At 43.8% G+C, this 24,918-nt stretch overlaps 1 protein-coding gene across 7 annotated transcripts in view; it reads right to left on the reverse strand.

Annotated features, from left to right (window-relative positions):
• PARP4 (poly(ADP-ribose) polymerase family member 4) overlaps nucleotides 1-24,918 on the reverse strand; it is a 2,748,946-nt gene that overhangs the window by 823,346 nt on the left and 1,900,682 nt on the right. For all 7 annotated transcript variants that reach the window (XM_069639202.1, XM_069639198.1, XM_069639200.1 and 4 more), the window contains exon 31: nucleotides 6,491-6,580. In XM_069639202.1, coding sequence (XP_069495303.1) covers nucleotides 6,491-6,580 — 90 coding nt within the window. The remainder of the gene's footprint in view (nucleotides 1-6,490; nucleotides 6,581-24,918) is intronic.

Genomic DNA, 24,918 nt, shown 5'->3' on the forward strand with positions numbered 1-24,918 from the left:
AAACCTGTTTCTTCTGAACATTCTTAAGGGCATAACATTGGAAAGGGGGACTAGAATATATATGGCCTTTATCAATGTCAAAAAGGCGTTTGATAGCATTGACAGGGAGCGGCTCAGGAGAAAAATTGAGGAGTGGAGCTGCCCTGTGACCCTGCAATCTTTTATTAGAAAACGATATGAGGATACTAATATTAAAATAAGGCTCAATGCCTAAATTCTTCTATCGAGCCCATTCCCATGATAAGAGGGTTGAAACAAGGATGCCCTCTCGCCCGACCGTTTTCAACCTGTTTGTCAGATCTACCCATCGCATTGAACAGGATGAACGCCTTTCCCCCTAAATTAGGTATGTGCAAGATCGGCAGACTGCTCTTCGCTGATGATCTTGTCCTTATAGACCAGACCCCCATTGGTCTACAGCGATCATTAAAAGCGCTACAGGAGTACATGATGGAGAACAGATTAGAAATCAATCCAGTAAAAACTAAGATCCTGACTTTTGGGAGTAGAAACAAGAGGGGCACATCGTGGTGCAAATGGTTTCTAGTAGATGCCCCATCGGTGACCTACCTGGGTGCTGTAGTCAACAACAAGCAAGATGATGGCCCTAGGTGCCTCTCCTTAAAGAAGAAGAATACCATGGTGATGTCTCACGCATTATTACTCCACAGGAAATTCTGTAAATTTTCCTTAGACCGGCTGGTTACTTTCTATGAGGTTAAGGTTGCTCTGTCTTTGATTTTTGGAGCAGAAGGCTTCCTCTTTACATCCTACAAGGTTTGGGCATCTCTGGAAGGGACATTCTGGAGAAAGCTCCTAAAGTTACCTAACCTTGTACACATTTCCATAAAAAAGTACGAACTTGGTCTCATTTCGCTTTATGCTAAAACAGCCCAGAAGGCTCTCTGACTGTTTCAGAAGTGCATATTAGTGCAGTCAGCCCTCCCTTTTGAAATACTTGCCCAACTAACAGTGGAATGGAACCTAGCATACTGTTTCAATAGAAGTACAATTGTAAAGCTCTATTGGATTTCGCTGGGCTCAAGCACCAAACTCTTATTGGCCAGCACAGGCAAAGTCAAAAGGAAAATCTGGGACCAAGATTGGATAAGCACTCTTGAGGACAGAAGTTCTCATAGGAGGCAACAGGGACTGTGTAAAGAATCAAACGCTCTTGGTAAAAGACCCTGCTACCTAAAGCTCTTTCCATCTCTGTGGTATAGAGCCCAGTTCATGAGTATAGAACCCGGTTTCTGTGAGAATGCAAGAGGCAGAAATTCTTTATGTGAGAAAATTGCTGGACTAAATGCAAAATGGTTGCGCGAACTGATTTGTGTTGTACTACCAATGGTCTCCTGAGGAGGTGATTTGGAAGAGTTTTAAGGAATTGATAAAAGTTTGTAAGAAACTATGTATTCAAATTTACAACCAAAAAAAAAGTAACAGTTTGAAAACCTTTATTTAATAACGTTCCGGGGTTGGTGTAATACCTAACTGGCCTTAACTCTAAAGGGATTGTTCCCTCAACTGATGTTTCTAAGGGCCGTCGATGTCCAAGTCGAAAACTAAATCTGCTTGTGTCTATACCTATGCTTGCCCTCACTCTTTGACAAAATGTGGTAAGAAGTGTTCATAAAAGAAAATAGTGGTTCAAAAAAGAAATATAAACCAAGGCTGTTTTTAGGTGGTTTTCCGACCAGGTGTACTTCTGCCAATTTCATACAAATTAGCACAATCAAAAAGGATTGTTCGTAAAACCTTCTCAACAGGATTCTTGCAATATTTCCAAACAACTGTCAAGGTCTCTGGTTCCTTGGGTTTCCCTTCCCCAAGCTTCAATTCTTTCAGGTTTCAAACAGAATGCAACACAGTTCCTCAGAGGCTTACCAGGGTTCCCTTCTACAGGCTTATGCCTCTTTGTTTAAAAAGAATAAGTACTCATCCTTGGTGGGCCTCTTAGGGTTCCCTTCCCCAAGCTTAGGCCCCTTTGATGCAACAAACAAAAGTTCAGCTTCCAATAACTCTGTAGGTCTCTGTTAAGATGGATTTCTAAACTCTGTCCTGGAGGGGCAGCGGTTCAGAAGGCCAGCCTAGTTTCTTGGAACAGGGTAACCTCTGGACAAGCCAGACCAATCAGGGTAGCGATGGCGGCGGTCAAGACTAGGTCTCAAGAGGGGTGAGGGTAACTGAAAGCCCGCAATGAGCACACAAAGCAAGGACACTTACAAATTACCCCAGGCAGGTGTTATATTAAAAATATAGACACATTTATTACAAGGCCTTTGTAACATCGACCATAGTAAAGAATCCCTGTAAAACTCAAGTAAACCAACAAATCACAATCAATAGAATATATATACAAGACCAAGGGGTCTAAGGAATTAGAAGCACGAAATATGCAGACCACCTAGATGGGGAGGAAAACAGGGAGTGCAAGTAATCGTTAGACCCAGTTTGACATCAGAGGCCACCTAACTAGAAGGAAGTCCAAGCCCTACGAAGAGTGGAGCCTTGTGCTCAAAAGTACCTGCACACGCGGGTGCCAACGGGCAAAGGGGAGTCTCTTCAGGGAAATCAGGCAGTTCAGAGAGGTGAACAAAACGATGATGAACAGATCCCCGCTACTCAAGCGTGGCCTCCACTTGTGGGCAGAAGCAGGGCGCGAGTGCGGAAAAGGGTTGCTGTTTACGGCAGCGATGGAAAGCCACAGGCTCCTGCGGGAGGGCGACCGGTTAGGGTATTGACTACTCACCGGTCCCCGATGCAGGCAGACCTAGGCTTCTCCGGTTCCGTTTTGGTACTGGCAGGTTCAGATGCGATCAGCAGGATGTCTCGATGCCGTGTAGATTCCGCGACAGCAGGAGTCAGGGTCGAGGGTGTCCCAAATGCAGCGAACACGCACAGATTGTTACCACAGCAGGGCAACTCGGCAACCGCGTGTATTCCGGTCCCAAAGCACACGTCTCACTTCAGACCTGGGAACGCCAAGTGTACGAATCGTGTGAGAGTGCCGAGGACACAGGATTTGGCAGTAAGCCAGACGGCGGTGAAAGAGCAAGATTCCTGTGTAGGCTGGTCAGTCTACTGGATGGCCCAGGGACGCTTCCGAAGGCTTACGTACAGGATTTGGTGAAGATACCGAGAATAGTTGTTCCCACTATTCTAAAGGGTCGAAGCGCCAGTATAGGCCTTTTCGTACGATCAGAGGGGTCTCACAGGACGACAGCAGTGCAGGGTGCCAAACCTTCAGCGGGTCACCAGCGATTCCTCGACTCAGCTTCTTAGTTGCAGGATACTTGGCTCCTTTATACTTCGTTCATGAGAACTCAGGAGATCGACATGGTAGTGGTGTTTCCAGCCTCCTCTTATCCAGAGTCCCCTTCGCACCAAAACGGAGAGGACCCAATGGGGATCTGCTCACAAAACACTCACACCATACGTGGACCTATCATGGACCACAGTGGTCCCAGGCATTCAAGACACACTAGACTCTCTGGCACGCAGGATGTGTATTGGGACCCGACATCCCAGCCCACATCCTGGAGGCTCACAGCAGGCCTGTAGAAGCCTGCGAAAGCATCTATGTTTCGCGGGAAAGTACATGCCCAAATAAGGATAGCCCGGGTCGGCTCGACCTGGGGAAGGTGAAGGGGCATGACGGTCAGCGGGCAGGACAAAGAACCTCGTGGTCTGGCCATTTTGGAAGCCAGGCCACCCATTTTGGCCAAAAGCGAGAAGCGCGGTTAGCAGGGCAAAGGGAGTTCAAAACACAAAGAAACGATCGCTGCCACCAGTCCCGTCCATGACACAGTTCGTTATAAATCCATCAAGAGTTTCTAGGGCCTGTAGAATGACTAGAGACCCAAGAGTGCAGTAACTTAGCTTACAGTGCCCTCTTGTGCCATGTTGCGCGAAAGCTGCAACATGAGAAAAGAACTACGGAAAACAATGTTTCCCGGTACTGACTGTCTTAAGGGCATGTCAGTTTCCCTGTAAGAATGGAGCGAAAGCCCAGAGGAGTGCGGCGGAAGGCTGCGCTTCTCTGGCAAAGTCTAGATCAGGGTGTATAACAACAGCAAAAGGTTTGGGGGTTGCCACATGGAAGGAAAATTACCTACAATATGAAATCTTTCCTAACAGTCTCTCAAGGATCCTTTCCCCAAGCTTAGGCCTTCTTTTATGTGGGATATATGGACCCACTCAAAAGTATTTGACCACATCACCAAGCTGCTTGTTTGCAGAAAACAGCAAATGGCTGTTATGGCTCCTGTGCACACCAGGACCTCAAAACTACATTTTGCAGAAACAAAAAGATGGCTGCACCATCCTGCCAAGCACACTTCAGGCAGGATGGAACAAGGGGACACACTGATGGAGCGTGCCAGTGTGTTCTGAAACATATAAATGGAATAAAGTGAAAAGGCAACGCTGCTTTGCTGAAACCCAAAATTCCCCTTCAAAATGAGACTTTTTCACCCTTTAAAAATGCTGATTTGACGCTAATTCCATCTGTTCTGTCTTAAACTACTGTGATTAATAAGGCCCTGCCATGCCCAATATATTTCACTTTGCCACAGCAAAACCAGGCATATTTCCTGAATGACAGGCCCTGTCAAACCAACTCTGAGAGAAATCAACAAGGAACTTCACTTTTTACTCACACGGGAACACATGTTTGTTTCTTTCCAAAAGTATCAAGGCTCAGCAGTTCAAAGAGACTAACTCTCTGAGCCAGGTCAGTTTCAATATGTCTGTGCTTCAGACAAAACTCCTGCTTTTGAGAAAATGACTTTGGCTGCAAAGACAGTGCGGGAATCTGATGGAGCTGCCAAACCGAATTTAAAGAAAGAAATGCAAGCTTTTCACCACACATGTACAAATGGGCTTTTTCAAACCAAAGGAAAGAAAATGGCCAGTTTAAAAAGGAAATTGTTGAATGAAAGCTTGCCTTATTTAGCAATGTAAAGGGGTTGTGTTATTGGTGATAATACACACATAGGCTATTTTATTCCACAGGTTTGTTTTAATTCAGGACCCAAAATGAGAAAATAATGATTTTAAAACACATGGGCTGAATTTGCAAGCTCCCAAAACCAGTTATTCCAATTGGCAGTCCTGAAACTTCCCCCTAGGAAGGGAGTCACACCATAAACTCTCAGCAGAGACTAACACCCCACTGATAATTACAGGGTGGGAAAGAATCTAGGCTGGGCTGAACCCAATGACAATGGAGCTCTCAGGGCCAGGAAGTTTGAAGTGTGAAGGGGCAATAAACCTTCAATCAGGCTGAGAAAGCCCCACCTTGCTTTGAAGGAAATGACAGTTGGTAGCAGTTGAAGGAAGAAAAAATAATTGTCACGTGACCAAGGACTGCCATTTGTTTGCAAAGACTATTTCATAAATAAACTTTAAAGACTTATATCTGCAGCAAAACTTTGTAAAAATGTAGAATTTTCGCAGGGTAAAAGTGATTTTTGGGCTTTCTTTTAAGACTTGGTAGAATTCATGGACACCGTGGGGACAGAAATGGCAAAATATGGTAGATTACAAGAAAAACATCCATGTTGCAAATGCAAATTTTTGTACATACATCCCTTTTGATAATCCACACCCATGTATAGTAGATAGTACTCCCCTCTGTGCCATCAAAAGAATCCTGACTCTCTGTCACAAGCTAGAAGTAATTAAATTGTGCCCTCCCCCTTCACTGTACAAATACATGATAATTGAGTAGGGGTCATGCCTTGCAGCAGGGGGTCCGCTTCGCTCTGTCTGATGAACAACACACTGCACTTCGCTCGATTTGGCCCAGGTCGACTCTGATGAAGTGTTCTTACTAATTTCTAATTCCAATTCCCTTTGCTGCCGTCTTCAAGGCCGTGGCATAGGGCTCTACGATGGCTCCCAGGCACCGAGTCCTGCGTCCCGCTCTGCAGTTAAAGTATTTCGGCAGATGGCTGCTGCTGCCCCATCATTTGTGGCTTTCCCCAACATGTGCTCCAATGCTCGGCCCTCTTAGCAGCACTCCCCTCAATTCCAAACCAGGAGCAGACACTTGGCCGCCGTGCCCATTCACCATTCCAGCAGAGCCCGGTCAGCCTACAATGAAGCACAGTGCAATGCCGCCTGAGCTTCCACACCGTTTTTGCGGGTCTTTGTGCTCGGTGGCAATAGGCAGCATGTGCCCAAATTTGTTCAACAAACGCAATTGTACATTTCCAGTTTGGGAGTTCTGCAAGGAAGGGGCCCACCTTGCTTGGGCTCTTAAGCGCCTGCGTTTTTTTTTATATGTCTAATGATGAGGCAAATTCAAAGTATTCTGATTTTTGTTACTTTGCAAGTATCTTGGGCCTGATGCGCGATGTCTCTGAATTTGGGGTTGTGTTTGCAGAGCCAACACACTTTTTAGTATTATTGTTTTTACTTATTTAAAAATAATTGTATTTTACACAATTTTTCTGAAAACAAACATCACATAGCTGACACTAACCATGATATCTGTTAAATAGTCTTCTAGAGTCACATCAGTTTCCATGTTTTCCACTGAATCAGATGATGCTGCGGAGTGCTGCGAGCCATCCTGCAAGAAACCATATGACAATATATCATGTGAAATTGACACAAATTACGAGGCATATTTATACATTCTTTTTAATCTAATATAACTTTGAATTTGGATGAAATATGTCATTTACTGGAAACGTGGACTCTCATTTCATTTATAACATGCGCATGCAGTGTGTTTCGCTTGTAGAGATGCCTTTGATAACTTGGACTCTCAACACATTTTGTCTCCTTTTAGAGCCTTTCTAGATATATTTTCGAATATTTGCCTAAATGAAAGTATACAGTTCAACAGTGGGAGCAACAGCACAGATTATTTGATCAGCTTTGGAAGTTCTTAAAAATGGCAACAGAAAAAAATCAAAATATGGCAAAAAAGCTAATGAGACATCACAGTGGTTGAAAAGGAAATATCTATGAGACATCACAGTGGGTGAAAAGGAAAAATGTATCTCAATATTCCCGGTCTCTGCAATTTGGCAAAAAAGTTCTAAAACAAACAATTACTCATTTGTTGCTTCATCCAGCACAGAGGACCTTGGGATGGAAGTTGCTGTGTCTGCGCCAATATTGGCAATTGTTCCCGGAACAGCATGCAAAGGTGGCAAGCTCTGTGGGGGCCACTGTTTCGGCAACAGACCATGGGCCTTTAAAATGCAATATCATTGATGATAACTGCAGAAATATTATAAATCTGATTCCTGCAAACAATGCTTTCTCTGATTCGGTAGCACTGCATACTTAGGAAGTACGTGTGGTTGGACCTACCATTGAATGTACGCACGCTACATGTTCAACTCCGACTACTCCAATAGAAGGTCAATGCTTATCGGCACACAGTAAACAGGTCCAATACAAAAAACAAAGTGAAGTACCAGCATTTTTAAAATTCGGAAAACAAGCAAACCCGCTTTCACCGTTCAATCTGAATGGGCCCATTGTCGCGCAGGCACAGCGTGGGACACAGTACCTTGTCCCGGACAAATTATTGGGGTCGACTTCAATTTCCAAGTGCTTGAAACCAACTTTGGGCAGAGAGGCTTCTGGTCAAGGTGGGTCACAGTCATCTTGGTGTAGGAGGTGATGTCTTATATTCATGTTCAAAACATGTGGCTCCAAACGATTGGGGTTCGGTGCAGTCACTACTGGACTTACTGATTGGTGGCCCTTCTCAATGTCCGTCAATCCCAAAATATCATAACTTCTTTCTGGGAAAAACAGTGAAAGCTCTGCCCTGCTCCGACTTAATGACAAACCAGAATTTTGTTTCAGCATCATCTAAACAAGTTAACACTGAAAACTACTTAAACATCTATGTGGACCCATAAAAGCTGTGCTAAGAATTAGTGCTGGAGACAATGTACCAGTAATGCTAAATGGACACACTGTTTTACAATTGTTACATGAAATCCCATGCTTACGCTTAATTACTGCAAAAGACAATGGGCCTCATTATCTTTCAGGCTACCCTTAGCCGCCTCCTCCTCACTCATACCTGACCGTCTGTCCGCTATACAGTCATGGTGTGCTGCAAACGACTGTTGTCTCAATGCCAGTAAAACTGAGATTGTTTGCATTGGGACACCTGCTCCCACTTTCCCCCCTCTCACTCTGGCCGACCTCGCTTGGCCCTGCGCCTACCCCCACCTGTGAGGCCAAAAACCCTGGGGTCATCTTCGACTCCACTCTCTCCTTCTCTTTTCAAATTTCTGACATTTCAGAAAAGTCCAACTATAAACTACACCTCCTTAGAGGCATTCTACTGTTTCTCACTTTCCCTCAGCGGCTCACTGTCTCCGAGCCCTAGTTCTATCCAGGCTGAACTACTGCAACAGCCTCTTCCTCAACCTCACTGCTTCCGCCTTGCGCCCTCTTCAACTCATTCAGTACAGAACCACAAGACTTATCCTTGGCCTCAAGCCCAGGGACAGCATCTCTTCAGCACTGAAATCCCTTCATTGGCTCCCGTGGCTGCAAGGATCACATCTAAGACCCTCTGCATTGTCCACAAGGCTTTCTGGGGCCTGGTACCTACTTACATTCAATGCTTCCTTCCTAAATACTGTCCCGCTCGTGCCCTCCGCTCATCTACCTCCAACCTTCTGCGAGTGAGCCGGTTCTCCAAGCAGAGATTTGGAGGGAGAACCCTTTCCTCAGCAGGTACCTCCCTATGGAACAGCCTCCTGCCACCCTCCGTCTTGAGCCTGAAATTCTCAAGTTTTGGAAACTCCTCAAGACCCTCCTCTTCTCCTCTTCATTCTCTTTCACCCTACCCTGCTAACCTACCTCTCTGCTCTTCCTTCTCTCCTTCCTTCCACACAGCTTATTGACTGGCCGCCTGGTGTACCTCAGAGTCTCACAGGTCCCAGGCACCCCTTCCAGTCCCTCTGCACTTGCCGCAACGCCCTGCACCACATGCACTTCTAATAAAAAACCCTGGGAGCTTCCCTCCAATCTCTACTGATGCACTTGGTCCCCTGCCTCTCCCAGCCCTCCCGCACTTGCACGATCTGTATACAGCCCTGCCTGAAAATCGTCTGTCTGTTCTCCCTTGTCTTCACCCCTTAATGTGCACTTGGAAAAACCGCAGAATCGCCTGTAGGCCTATTTACTGCATCTAAACTGTAAATGTTTCATAGTCACTTAATCCGTTATCTCAGAAATTCAAGGGCTCTGTGCGACTGTTGTTTTTTCCCTGTGTTTCCTCCTTCCTTGAGCGCTTTGAAACACTTTCCTGTCTATAGGCGCTATATAAATAAACATTACCATACCATACCATACCATTACAAGCATGCCGGCCCGGTAACAACGGTGCCAGTAAGCCTACCGGCACAGTTGTTACCGGACCGGCACACTCTGAGTCTGCAGGCAGGTGCTGTACTGCCCAGCAGGTCTGATCTGGCGGGCAAGACGGCACCCGCCTGCAGACTTTCCGGGAAGCACCAGCACCATTATTAACGGTGCCGGTGCTTCCGTCATCCCCTTTCCCATTGAGTCCTGTGGAACACAAATTGGAATGCAGATTTACATTTTTCCAGCACCTGACTTCCAAGAACCCTGATCTGTCGCAATCCGCCATTACTTCTGGGGAGCCAGGCACCTGAAAAATGCACAAGTACGGCAGCAGCTACCGCTAATCACTTGTAATAAACAACTAACGGGTGAGCACATTGTACAGCTTAAACCCCATCCATACTTACTACCTCACAGGGTGCTTCAGATCCTTGAAGAAACTAGGTGACCGAGGGACAGGCCTTTAGTCCCGCTCCATCTTTTAATAAAGAAACTGTTATGAATTGGAACACCAGGGGTAACAGTAGTTTCTTTAATGTAGGGATGACCAATTGTATTTGTGAAAATGATGTAATCTTTTTACAAGAAACTTGGTTGCTTAAGCGTATATTGATATTGATATTTTATTTATATTGCGCTCGTACACATGTGTTTCAGAGCGTGACAAGGCAAGGGAGGGTAACAAGGCAGAACAAAAACAACTATCTTACTAGGCCCAGTGACATTGAGAACGTGCAACTACATGGGAGAGAGAAAAAGGGGAAAGGTGCATGGAAGGGGGGAGGAGTGGAAAGTGCAGAGCAAAGGAATACAGATAAATAATAAATAAATAATGACAAGCAAACAAACAGTGGTAGTGGAGCTAGCAGGTGCCAAGTGCTAGGTTTGAGGCAAAAGACAGCGTGAGTCTGGTAAGTGCACAGAGAAAAGGGGGGGGCTGTATGATTAAAGATACAGGCCCCAGTGCAAGGGTTTGCCCAGAGGCAGTGGGGGTGGGTGGAAAGGTGAGCGGATACCTGGGCCCGGAAGTCATAAGGTAGGCCAGGAGCACGGTGACAAGAGAGCAGATCAGCAGGGCAGATGAGGGGCGAAGGAAGAAGCAAAGAGGAAGGTCTTGAGGTGCTTCCGGAACCAGAGATGGTTTTCCTCAAGTTTCAGAGTGGCAGGGAGGCTGTTCCAGAGGGAGGCCCCAGCCAAAGACAAACATCTACCCCCAACTTGTTTCTTTGAGAAACGACTGACCCTGAGGGAGTTGGCGGTAGAGGAGTGAAGAGCTCGAGAGGAAAGGTATTTACGAAGGGACAGCTGAAGGTATATTGAAACCAGGCCCAGAAAGCCTTGTGTACAATGCAAAGGATTTTGAATTTTATCCTTGCAGCTACTGGGAGCCAGTGAAGAAATTTCAGGGCTGGAGAGATACGATCCCAGGGCTTGAGGCCAAGGACAAGTCTGGCAGTCCTGTTCTGGATAAGTTGCAAAGGGCGGAGAGTAGAAGCAGGTAGATTTAGAAAGCGGCTGTTACAATAGTCCAACCTAGAGAGAATCAGGGCTTGAGAGACGGTGAGCTTCTGGGGAAAGGAGAAGAAAGGCAGCATACCTCTGAGGAGGTGCAGTAGGAAGTTTGACTTTTTAGAGACATCAGAGATGTGGGCAGAGAAGGAAAGCGTGGAGTCAAAGATGACCCGGAGGTTCTTAGCCTCGCACGTAGGGGTAGGAGGAGGGCCAAGGGAGGCAAGCCAGAGAGTGAGAGGAAAAGAGGGTGAGGGCGTGCTGATGAGCAGGATCTCCGTCTTGCTAGTATTCAGGCAGAGATTGCTGCCAGCACACCAATCCTGAAAGGCATATAGGCAATCAGAGATGAGAGAAGGAGATGAGGTGGCAGAGGGAAGCCTGAAAATGAGTGTCGTCAGCATAGCACTGAAAGTGGGAGCAGAAAATGGTGATGCAATGAGCGAGAGTTGCCAGGTATTGGCTAAAAAGCCAGGGTGAGAGGTTAGACCCCTGCGGAACACCACAGGCAGACAGGGAGATAGATGAAAGGAAGGACTCAAGTTGGACCTGGGAGGAAAGAGGTCAGCCAGGTCAGAGCCTGATCAGTGATACCCAGGATGTCACGGGGACGGTTGAGCAGGATGGTATGGTTGATTGTGTCGAAGGCAGAAGAGAGATCAAGTAGGATGAGCACAGGGGATATTAGAGTCAAGGTTGGAAAGCAGATCTTCACGGATGTTCAGGAGAGCAGTTTCCGTGCTTCTTGCAGCTCTAAAGCCAGATTGATGGTCGTGGAGACAACCAACAGAATCGGAGTGAAGGTTAAGCTGCGCGATGGCCAGCTTTTCAAGGAGTTTGCCCAGAAAGGGGAGGATGGAGATTGGGCGATAGTTAGCCGGGCAAGAAGGGTCGGCTGTGGGTTTTTTGAGAAGAAGGTGCACAAGAGAGTGCTTCAGGGGGGGGAAGGGAAGACTCCTGGGGCAAAGGAGAGGTTGTTGAAATCAGCCAGCCAGGAGCGAGGGTGTCAATATGTTCCTTGATGGTTTTGGAAGAGCAAGGAAAAACCTGTTTTGACATGGCTTTCATAGGTTGGACTTGCCTAGAGACCTTGTCAGGGGAGAAAAGAGGAAAGGCCGAGAAGGAAGGTGGGGGAGTGGCTGTAGGAGCACTAGAGTTCACAGAAGGGAGAGGGGGATGGGATTAGATGGTGGACAGGATTGGGTTTTAGAGACGAAGTGGGAGGCAAAGGCAGTGCAAAGGGCCTGGGAAGCGACAGGAGAGGTAGAGACTGCAGCAGGGTTGGCCAGCTCCTTGCAGATTCTAAAGAGTTCAGCCGAGTTGTTAGATGCCGCAGAGAAACGGGCTTGGATGTGGGCTCTCTTCTTATTGTGGACAGAGAGTCGGTATTGCCTTTGGAGCAGGTGACAGGCCAGTTTGTCAGAGGATGAGGCCCTCCATTTCCTCTCAGCCCCCCTACACTTACGTTTAAGTGAAGCAAGGTCAGTGTCATGCCAGGAATTGCATTTGGCTTCGCGCTTCAGGCTTCAAGCGGATCCTCATGACAGGGGCAAGAGCATCAAGAGCAGCAGAGATAGCGGAGTAGAGCATAGACAGCGCTGTGTCAGGATGTGAGTCAGCGAGAGGTGGAAGGGGGAGAGAAGGTGGTGGCGAAAGCCTCAACTGACACACGCTTCATGGGACGGATGTCCGAGAAGGTAGGTGGTAGTGTTGGGGTAGGCTTGGCCTGGGGGGAAGAGAGGGAGAGAGGAGAGGAGGGAGTGATCGCTCCAGGAGAGAGGAGTGGTCAGAGGTATGGAGAGGGGGAGGCCAGATGATATCAAGACATCAAGTATGTGTCCTGCAGAGTGGGTCAGGCCAGAAAGGAGTATAGAACGGGAGAGGGAGTCACAGAGGTCACGAAAGAGCACAGACGAGGAACAGGGAGAATCGAGATGCATATTGAGGTCACCCAGGAGGAGGAGTTGTGTGGTTGAGGCTAGGAGGGAGGAGGAGAGGTCCGCCCACTTAGAGAGAAAATAAGTGATCTGGCCAGGGGGCTGGTAGACAGTAGCAACAGTAAGAGATTGGCTAGGAGAGAGAGAGAGCCTGCAGACAAGGCATTCAAAAGAGGAGTAAGTCTGCATGGGAATGATAGAGGCAGGAATCCACTCATGAAAGATCAGGGCTATACCCCCTCCGGGCCGGGTAGATCTGGGCGTGGTGATGATCTTGTAGCCATCAGGGAGGAGCGTGCTGAAGCTTGTGACAGAGCTGGCCGTGAATCATGTCTCAGTAAGACCGAGGACATCAAGGTCAAGTTCTTCCAAGAGGTGGCAGATGTCAGAGGATAGAGAAGCAGTTGGAGTAGACAGGAGAAACAGAAAGCGCCATGGGCGAGTAGGGAGAGGAGCAGCGGGAAGAGTACGCAAGTACAGCGGTACGGAACAGTCACTGGGCCAGCAGGTTAAAGAGAAGTAATTTAATGCAAGCAAAGGGCACAGCAAGTCTGCACAAGAAAAAGATCTGGTTGTAGCCTAAGCAAAAATGAATGCAAAGAGCACACCCACGTTTGACTTTCAAAGTTAAATGCAAAAAACACCCAAGTTTGACTCTCAATGATGGTTTCACTGCATCACAGCAATTGGCAACCCCAAGTGAGGGAGGTCGTCCTTCGAGTGGGTTGGTCATCCTCACAAATAACATCGCCTGTTCAAAAGTGGAGACTGTTTCTGATTCTATATATGGGATTTTAGTGGTAAAACAAATCTTGAGATTGAGGGGAGTCTTAAGCCTTTGTACCTGTTAAACATGTATTGCAATGCTGTGCGTTCAGATTTGGCTATGTTTCTTACGCAGCTTACAGATATTTGTGATCAAATTAGGGAAACTGAATCACAGATGAATTTGATCCTGGCAGGGGATTGAATGCAGATTGGAGGGACACAGGCTCCTATAACACTTGGGCTACATTGAGATCTGTTACGAGTAGGAAAAATTGGGAAAATTGCTTGATTTGTTTGACACACAGGAATTGAGGATAGCAAATGGAAGCATAAAAGGGGATGTACCACCTAAAACCACTTTTATACATTGATTAAGTACGTGCTCACTTGGATTAACTAGCTCTGAGTCAGACACTTTTTAAAAACTGCGAATCGCTGATTGTTATGGAGAAATTTCAGAGTGATCATTGTCCGCTGAAAGCCATCTTCACTAATCTCATAAAAGCAACTAAGATGGAAGGTAATTATGATGGCCTTGTTGTCCACAATAAGGGTCACAAATTGGCTAGGAATGTAGGGAATAAGGCAACATTTCTTAAAGGAGTGATGGCAATTGTGGACAATAGTAATATGGAAGAAAAATAAAGAAATATTTACTCCATTTCTCTTTCCACAATTAGTTATCAGTTGTACTTATGATTCCAGAGGGTCCTTTTCTTGCAAAGTCCAGTCAAATCTATTTTTATGCTCACATTCAGGAGAGAAAGACTACTGAGGGCAGAATTTAAGGGCTAAAGGCCATAAGTTTGCAAATTAATTGGAATACACATTGACAATAAACTAATCTAAATCTTCCTATTAAAACTGGCTTCGCTCGACAAAATTTGAAAGAAAGCAAAATGAGGGAGAAACGATGCTTCAGACGATTGTTACAAAGAACTCAAAAAATGTCTGGGCTATAATTAATGCTGCAGCAAGATCGCAGGAAGATAGGCAAACAAATGCAGTGAGTGAGAATGACTGGGACGCTCATATTGCCCATTTATATAGACCCTCTAATACTGTAACAACAATCTTACCATCAGACTGTCAGTGGTTTCGCTCTCTCTGTTGAGAATATAGAAAATCGTACAAGAGCAGCCTCAAATTCTTCTGGACGTGGCTAAAATGGGCTAAGCAATGCTATTTTGAAAATCGACCCACTGCTCTGTGCCACAATGCTACATTTTATTTTGTTTTCTTTATTTGTTTTAGCTGTGCATACAACTTTTCAAATATATCAGATCATTAAAAGCAGGGTAAAACAATGTATACATAGTGGTTGTAGGAACTTACATACAATAGTTACATAGCCAGCATATTTCTGTTGATAAAGTTTAGAATATATCTTGTCCGTTAAAGAATTTTAAGGGTGAAATCTGCTCAGAAGTGAGTGAGTTCCCAATTAGCCCTCCTGCCACCTTACTCATCCATAACCTTTGAACAATTTTCCTTAGATGTTAAATTTCTCTAAGAATGTTATTGTTGTTAAGTTTAAGGATATATGTTGAGCACTGAAAATCATTTTCAACATTTATTGTGGCGTCAGTATGTGATAATCGGCAAAACATTTATAGAAATATTCTCGCCTTAATGTAATTAAATTTGGTAATTCAACTATAAGATGTTCTAACGTTTCCGAGTAGATTAGGTTGCAGAATCGACATATAGATTTTGTTTTGTCCTTCATTCTAGAGGCTATTTGTGCCTTTGCAGGCCATAAATCAAAACCTAAATGCATTAGTTGGGTACAATAGTGCAGATCAGGACATTTCTCCAAATATACTGGAATTTGATTTGATCTTTTTTCAATAAAATGTCCTGAGGTAAGTGTCTTATATTTATCGCATTCCTGCCAAGTGTCATTCCAATCAGAGTACCAACATATTTGTTTTGCTCAAGTAGGGCTATTAGTTAATAGTTTTGGGTCAATATCAGCTCTATTCATTATTGCAATGCAAGATTGTTTCCAAGAGTCTAAGGGCTTATTTGCTGCTAAAATGGAGGCTAAAGTTGGTATTAGAGAGGAGTGATACACTGTTGGTTTATACATTTATTATATAACATTATGGCATTCCATGTGACAATCGCTTTTATTGATATTAGTCCAAGTTCATGTCGGTCTATTTGAATATGAAAAGATTTATGTATGGGCAGTAGGGTCTTTCAAAAGACTCCCTCAAGATAGTTCAATCTGGCTGGTTTTCTGGAAGTTTTGTATGTGCTTCATAAGTTATTACGGAAAATACTTTTTCTTTATTAAACTTTATTACAGGTAGATAGGAGTATTTTCCATATTTCCTATGGACTAGTTTTGCTTGGGAGCAGAGTGTTTGCATTTTTATACTTTAGGTCGTTTATATATGAGATCTCTGTTTTGATGTTATTGATAATTGGTCCTACATATTTATACTGATGTATAATATCAAGTTTTTGGCTCCCTATTGTCCATTTAAAAGATGGCATATTTGGATTTCTAGGGCATTGCCATTTTAGAATATTCGATTTGCCAATGTCAATAGAAAGCAAGGTTTCATATGCATAGTTCGCTAGTCCTTGCAGTTGCCTCTGCAGTCCTATTGGGGTCTGGTCAATTATGACCAGATCATCCTCATAGAAAATATAGGCGTATTTGCCTAGTTCTGTGGGGAAAGTTCTCGTATTTTCTAAATATAGAAATTAAAGAGTTGCAGGTAAAATGCAGCCTTGTTTCAGGCCGCGGTGAGTTGGGATAGGATGCGTTAGTAAACCACCCCGATTCAATTTAACTTGTACAGTTGTGTTTGAATAGAATTGCTGAAGTGCTTGTAGGATGTATTTTGGGCACCCGGCTTCTATTAGTTTATCCCATAATATTTTTCTAGATATTGAATCAAAAGCTAGTTTAAAATCTATAAACGCAAGATAGATGGGTTGTTTACAAGTTAACACTTGCATTTACAAAGCAGTCAGAGTTAATAAATTAACTGAGGTGCCCAAGCAAGAAACAAAACCAGATTGATGAGGATCTATCATGTTTGCGGATTTTAGCCATTTATTTAGGTCTTTCAGGAGCAGTCTGGCAAATATTTTTCCTGGAATATCCAAGAAGCAATCGGACGATAGTTGGATGGAAGTTCCGAATTGCCCTTCTTGAATATTGGGATCAATATTGTTTTTTTTCCATGACTCTGGAATTTTCCCTGTAGGTTTTCTTCTTTGAAATATCAAGTAGAGGATTGCAGGCCATTCCTCAGGGTTGGTCTTCAAAGTTGCATTTGAAAGGACATCTGGCCCTGGAGCTCTTGACGCGCTTAATCTTTTAATTTGTATAATAATATCTAGATGGTCAAATGGTAGAAAGTGAGATCATTTTGGAGGTCATTAGATATCTTGGCGGGCGCAGTCAAATCAGCAAAAAGGGCAGTGAAATAATTTGTCCATGTATGTTCCAATATGGAATTTAACATTAGCGATGATGTGCTTGTATAAGTTACTTCTTTCAGAGGTTTCCATATCTGTGTGCTAGATTTTAATACTAAGGCTGTTAGCATTTGGACATTTGCTTCTTGCAGCTTAATTGCTTTGTGTTGTTTTATGAATTTATTATACCTAGTTTGGATCTTAACAACTCTTTTTTTGTATTCCTTACAATTAGTCATTTTAATATTTTTTAATTCCGCCCTCATTAATGATTTAGTATTTTTGATAATTGGATCAAACGGATATTTGTGTCTTAAGGAAGGTTGAGTGCACTTTTTAGAGGATTCAACAAAAATCAAAAGCGCCTGTGTATATTCTGGTCGAGGGGAAATGTCTAAAGAGCAATCTTCTTTTTGTAAGTTATCTAAAAGACGTTTTAGTTTGGGAGCTGTCCATTTGATTTTGTTTCGAGCTTCTGTAGGTTGGAGCTGAGGTGTATAATATTGACGTATAACAGTATCTGTTTAGCCAAGTTGTCTTTAGAATGTTCTTATCACTATCTGTAGTATCATGATTGTGAATTTAACTACAGAGGATATAACTTCTGCTGATATAAATACATAGTCTGAGATTGCAAAAGACTTATCTCTTTTCCATGTCAGCTGTTGCATTAAGAATGGTGAGGTGTCGTTCTTTCCTTAAATTTAACCACCTAGTTTCTCTCATTTTTAATATGTTATTCTTTTGAGCAAAGCACAATATATTAAGGTCTCCTACTACAAGAGTTGCATACGGTTGTTTTTAAAAGGCAATTAAATCTAGCATCTGGTTCAAAAGATCAAAAAATTCATCATCATCCAATAGTGCAGGGTTCCAGTAAAGGTTTAAAATGGCAATGTGTGTCGCCAGGGACACAAAGAATTTGGTGATATAAGTTTTGCCAATTGAATGCAAGGATGTGGGCAAGGCTACCATTCATATCCAATTTAAGGGCAATCAGAAGGCCAACATATGTCTGCCTATTGGCTGTTTAAGGGCGGAAATCCAAGAAAGGTTGTAATTTGGCCATAAGGGTTGGGTTGTTATCCATGTTTCTTGTAATATAATGATGGCATAGATTGCCAGAGGGTGTTTTTTATTTGCAGACATAAGCTGTTTAAACCCTCTGGTGTTCCACACTGCCATCTTTCCATACTGAGGGGTCAAATTCAGTTGGCATTAATGATTTTAATTATGTTTTGTCCCCTTAAAAACTTTTTTAAGCCACGTCCATGTAGTTTCTTGATCTGCATGTTTATTATTAATATAGACTGCGCAAGTTAGTTGGCCTCTAATACCCTCACAGTTTATAATTAATTGATCTACTTTTTCTGTATTGACTGGCATTTTGTTAGGACTTTTAGAGTTGCCACAATTCTACATATATTATTTGACAACATAATGCAGGAAAGAGCAATACCAAGCTCATGGCAGAAATCAGTGATTATACCGATTAATAAAAAGGGGCTAGATCTGCACCCACTAGTTACCGTCCAATAGCCCTGCTTGACCCGGAAAGCAAGATCTTTGCATCTTCGCTACTAGCAACTAGAGAACTGGATTTCATCAGCTGGTATCCTTAATCGTATGCAGACTGGGTTTTACAGGGGGATGGGAACCAATATAAATGGCTTTGTATGCAACTGCTTGCAAGAAATTGCCAAAACTGTCACTGAGGCTCCAATCTTTATGGCAGTTAACAAAATGTTGCAAGCTTTTGACTCCATTAACCAGGATAGGTTATGGACCAAACTGCGTGGGTGGCACATAACAGAAGAGCTTCTGGCGATCTTGATGTCTATACACACAAATTCTCCAGTTCAGGTCAGATTTAATAGGCTGGGGCGATTAACAAATGACTTTAAAACTTCATCCTGGCCCTATGCCTATTCAACCTCTACCTGGCTGATTTAGTTGAATATCTGGAAACTGTAGCTTTTGTAGCAATGAAACTGGGGGGCTTGAGGATATCTTTTATGACATATGCAGACAATATCATCTTAGTAGATCATACACAGGTAGGACTACAAATATTAATAAGCGCCATGGTGTCGTACGCTGAGGAAAACAAACTGGCCCTAAACACCGGTCAGACTGGGTTTTCCTCCAACTCAAACAAATCATATAAATTCATGTGCAACGTTGGTGGTACAGCTGTAACAACATTGCTTGAAATTAAATATCTGGGGATGTTTTTAAGAGTGAAACTAAGAAAGTCTGATATTATTGAACAACTCAAAACAAAGGCCACAGTGGGTGCCTCCCAGTTTAAGCTGTTACACGTAAGGCATTGCAGATTCACCATCAAGCCCCTCATAAGACTATTATATGCAAAAGATTATCCCATCACTTTTATATGGCCAGGGGACTATATATCTGACATGAGATCTAAATTGGACAATAATTGAAGGTCAAATTTGGAAAAAGCGCTCTGGGTTTGCCTGTTTTGTGTCCTGATAGCTGCTCTACGGTTCGAACTTGGCATAGTGTCACTGAGGGCCTGGTACCATTGGAAGGTTTTGTCTTTTTATGGGACATTGCTTAAGCCTATGAGGGGGTTTCCTTTCATATTTCATAGCGGTGAGGTGTCTGCGATGAACGTGCTGTCTCCAATTGGGCGATTCTGCCTTTATAACATTTGACATTTTAGGAGGCCATTGTCAACTGCAAAAGATGAAAATGCTGACAGCAGCCTTTTTAGACCCACTTGCAATTTATCAAACAACAAGAAGTCATTGGCATAGGCTAACCATGATACTTTCATATTGCCAACCTTCAGGGACACCAGAGAAAATGAAGCCAGATAATTATTTACATCAGAGACATATAAGTTAAATAAACAAGCTGCAAGAATACAGCCTTGTCTAAGAACGGAAGGGGTGGGAATACAACTGGACATCATTCCTCTCGGTTTAATCTAACCTGTATGTTGGAATTCTCAATACTAAGTTTTAAAAGGCCAGCTGGGATTCCCCAGGCTGCTAACTTTCCCCACAGCCTGGATCGGTCAACGCGATCAAATGCGTAAGATAAATCAACCGATGCAACATAAGTTCAGCTGCCAGGTGAAGACCAGGTTAGTTCTTGAAAGGAACCTAAAATGAGGTCATTGAGATTAGTAGAATGTGCCTGGCGAAAGCCTGATTGAAATTTGGATAGCCTATTGGATGATGTGGCCCATGTTTCCAAATGCTGCAGGGGCACAGACACGAACATCTTGCTGTCAACATCTAGCAGCAAGATTGTTCTGTAGTTTATTAGAGCAGATCTTACTCCCTTTTTAAAAATCGGAACAACATTGGCTGTCTGCCATGATTTGGGAGAGGTTTTTGAGTCTATAATGCTCTTGAAGAGAATGGTTAGTGCATTTGCCAAACTGGTAGGATCCTGCTTTAATTTGCTATTGGCAAGGCCATTAGCACCAGTGTGTGTATTTTGTTCGCCACAGCTATAATATTCATTTTGGGATTGTTAGGCAGAATCCTGTGCAGTGCCCTTAGGGACCACTACACACAATTAAGACTACAAGTGGCAATACAAGTTTTACCTTTGGTACAAGCCTGTACTACTATGTTAAAGTGGTAGCAGTAGCGGAGCAGCCAGGCTTATCTCAAGAGTATATGAACAGTAACAGAGATTACACAAAGGGACCACAATTACTGTGACTCAAGCAAACACTGACTCAGGTTTTAGGTAAAAATTATAAGTACATTTATTTTTAAACCATTTGTTATCAACACAACACTTCTATTAATTCAAAAACCACATGTAAAATATACTACAACTAAGCAATTCACTTTGTACAATATTACTCAAGGTAAGTACCCTGTGTTTGAATGGACTGTTGTTATGAAACAGAACATGTAACCGTGCATACAATTGCGATCACTTTTTGACAGTTCGGTCTATTAGATAAATGCGTATCCGCGGCAAGAAATGCTACCGGGGCAAAAACACACTTAGCACCCGAGATACCCAGAGCGAGTTGGGGGCAAAAATCACTGGCAATATGTTAGTTAGGCAGACAGAATCGAAGAACACACATAGACAGGAATTCAAGAGTCTAAAGGCCGGAGCCAAGGTCTAATGACGCCGGGTGGCTGTTGTCGAGGATCACACAGTCAGACAATTCAAGATTCAACGTTGCCAAGAGTAAAGAGTACTTTGATATTGTCAATGTTCGGAAGAAAAAGTTATAAGAAGGAGGGAAAAGTAAGGACAAGCCTTAAAGTAGAGAAATAGGGATTTCACCCAAAATTCCTCAAACAGGACACAGTACCTTTCTCAAAGAACGAAGCTGGTGCCACGGCAGTTGTTCCTGTTGGTTTCCCGCAGACCCACGCTTTCCTGCAGCTTCAGCACAAAGAAGGACAATGAGGGGGTCCGCACCACAGAGGGATGAGGCCGGCAGCAGCGACAATGAATAAAAGGTGTGCTCCTTAAAAACAGGAGAGCGTCTTCTGGTGGCTATCCGGACCACTACAGAAGTGTGCAGCGATTTAGACCACGAAGGCGACCTCTGGCTGAAGAAGATGAGCTGGTTATCCCCACCAGGCTCAAGGGAAGAAGACTCCGGACTGGATCTCCTCTTAGTCGTTGAAGGGTAGATAGCTCAGGACTGCAGCAGGGCTTCACCGGTACGGGGTAGTTGTAGCAGTCAACCTCTCCTCCACTTGTAGTTCCAGTGGCGACTCTCTGACTTCCAGCCCAAGAGACCTGTCTTTTATGCGAAAAACCCCCATTCACACAGCCTGGCTGTCAATCACCCAGCAGGGGGGTTGTCCAGCCCAGACAACTACCCTAGCCAATCATGACAAAGTGCGACTTGGGTTTCCTAGGATACCCTGTGAAGCGGGTGATTACACCCCTCCCTCACATTCAGCCCATCTAGACACCCAGGCGCCTTGAGGAGGGCTTCTAGGTAGAAGCCCGTCAAAAGACATTGAACAAAGAAGGCAAACCTAGTTTGCCGCGCAAAGTAAAACACAAGAAGGAGTTTAACAAAAAGAAATGGCGAATAAACCGCACCGGAGACAAACGAAAAAGGATTTGGTCAAGCGGGTTTAAGTTTGAGGCTAACACAATAGCCTACAATATTACCACGGTTATAGAAGATAACCGCGGTCGAAAATTTAGGGTAGATACCACTGCCACCAGCCATGTCTAAATGTTAAAAGAGTGAAACAATGCTCTAGGAGGTACAGATAAAACGAGTTAAGAGTTAACCCTTCCAGCACTCCATGTAAGATGGTGTGTACCGGATCTGTGGTTACATTTGACTAAGTAAAGTTAATGGTAACTTTACCCTTTTCTGGGGGACAGTAGTTACCTCAGAAATGGAGTCGATGGGAAGTCTGAACGACAACCCTGTGTCACTGCACTGAAGGTGCTGGGTGACACTCACAAAGAAGGGGGCTACTGAAGTGGTGTACTTCAGAGCTCACAATCTTAAAAACAGGTAAAAGATACATAGCAAAATAGGTGTAAGAGTGGGGGAAAAGCTCACACTCTTACCAAGTGGAAAGAAATAACTCCAGAGATCCAGCAAAGCTGCCGAGGGACTCACTAGTTAAGGGAAATTAGCCATAGAATGAGAATTCTCCCTAACAGGGATGCATTACAGTATCTGACAAGTGGATTCTGGAGAATGGCTTGGCTTTGCCTGGGGCATATAGATCTGTAAATAATGTCACCCAGGCAGATTCATCAACAGCATTCAGCTGAGAAGAAAAGACTTGCTCTTCCTGCCTATTTATTATATACCAAAATGCTGCCAGATCTTTTTTTGTTAGTATCTTGAGCATAGTCTCTGCGTCTCGCTGTAGTAACGCGGAATGAGTGAACCTACAAAAACTTCTATATCTTTGTTTTTATGCTTTGCATTTATATAGCTTTACTGTACAGGGCATGTTAGAGCTCATTATTTGTCTGGCAATTCTTCTCATATCTACTTTCATAAGGGTTAACTTTGAATCAAACGCACAAGTATGTTTCTTGGATGTTTTGTGCCTTAGAACCTTGGATTTTTAATAGCAAATGTCATTAGTTCTTGAACAGTCGAATCAAAATTACCCACATGGAATACTTCCAGTTTCCACTCTAACGTGGTTTGACACATCATCTGATTAAATTCACCGCACAGTATTTCAATGTTTCTTACAGACCAACAAATCGCATTTTTGTGGTGGGTCACTTTGAGATTTGTAGGCCCAATTATAGTTTGCTCTTTAATTTGGAGTGGAAGCGTGAATTTAGCTCTTAAGGTACAATGGTTGCTCCACATGTTCTCAACAATTATGAATTCGGAGCAAGACACAAACAGCCTTTGATCAACATAAATATAATCCAAGGTTGATCGACTGATACCTCGGGACCAAGTGACTTGGGCTTCTAAGTCTGCTCCTATCTGCCCATTAATCATTTTAAGACCCAACGATGTCAAGGTATTACTGCACTGCCAGCCTGTTTTAGATTTTAAGTCCAGGGCTCATAGCGCAGTGTCATAATCACAATGAATACCTGCAAAGCTCAACTGAATACATTTTGCATTAAAATCGCCCGCCATAAGAACATGTCTATAACCGGTCCTAGATCTCCATGAGGTAACTAGGTCAGTGATAGTCAATAGAAAATCTTCTAGGACCCCAACACCCTTGTGCCAATATACATTGATCCATAAGGCATGAAGATTATGGGCCTCATTACGACCCAGGCGGTAAGGGGTTTACGGCAGCGTAAACAGCGCCGACCCTTACCGCCTGAGTACGAGGTCCCTTAGCGCCATGGCGGATTTAACACCTGCTTTTAGCAGGTGTTAAAATCCATGGCGCTAAGGGACCATGGAGTTTATTACGCCACCGTAATTTACGGTGGCGTAATTAACGCCTTCCCCACTCCCATTATGCCCTATGGGGCAAAAATGGGAATGGGGAAGGGTAAATGGGGATTGGGGACTTACCGCCCCGCCAAGGTCGGAATGGGGCGGTAAGTCCGCCAACCACCATGGCGTAAACGTAGTTTACGCCATGGTGGTAAAGTCACGGCCCATGCGGTAACTTACCGCCTGGGTCGTAATGAGGGCCTATGTGTTTCTACCGACGCTTCTATCGCCAGTATGCCATATGGGATGTTTTAAATCTGACAGACATGCAGAGATCGTGGCGGAGAGCAATAATAAGGCCTTCTGGGGGTCTTCCCCCACCACTCGGTTTTGCTGGCTGATGAAATACTGCAAAGCCATCTAAAGGAGTGGCAGTTAGCCATGTTTCCTGGAGCATTAAGCAATTATTGCTTCATTAAAGAACGATTGTATTGAGATTTGTTAGCAGATGTATGTTGCCTTTAGAGTTCCAGTAAAGTAGCCTCTCTTCATATTGGTGTTACGGGTGAACTAGGTACATCACAGTTTAGGTTTAAATATAAAACAGGTGTTTCTCTCTGGACCTTGCGCTCTAAAATTAGGTGTTCTACTTTGATAATGAGCCACACCAGTGTTATACTGAGCATTTCTAGGTTTAAATGCAAGTGAGTTGTCTCGCGACAAAGGCATATAAGAAATTTGCTTGCATTCAGACCATCTAGCAATTGAGAAGCACATGCTATTTAAAGGTTCTCGTTCTGAAAGAATCAAATCAAATACCAATCTTGATTGGAAGTAAAGGAAAAATTGCACTGTGTCGTTCCTGGTCGGGAAACCCCTCTTTCTATATCGGCAGAGGAGAGAGCGCTCAGTGAAGGAATCTCTGAAAATATCACCAACACATTGAAGCGATTTAAGCAAATGAGAAAACTATTCCCCAAAACACTGGAAATCACCAATGTGATCGCCACACTGGATGAGTGCTCATAAGATTGAGGAAGCGCCTTC

The sequence above is a fragment of the Ambystoma mexicanum genome, chromosome 7q (assembly GCF_040938575.1).
Source record: "Ambystoma mexicanum isolate Mex_15411 chromosome 7q, UKY_AmexF1_1, whole genome shotgun sequence".
Lineage (NCBI taxonomy): Eukaryota > Metazoa > Chordata > Amphibia > Caudata > Ambystomatidae > Ambystoma > Ambystoma mexicanum.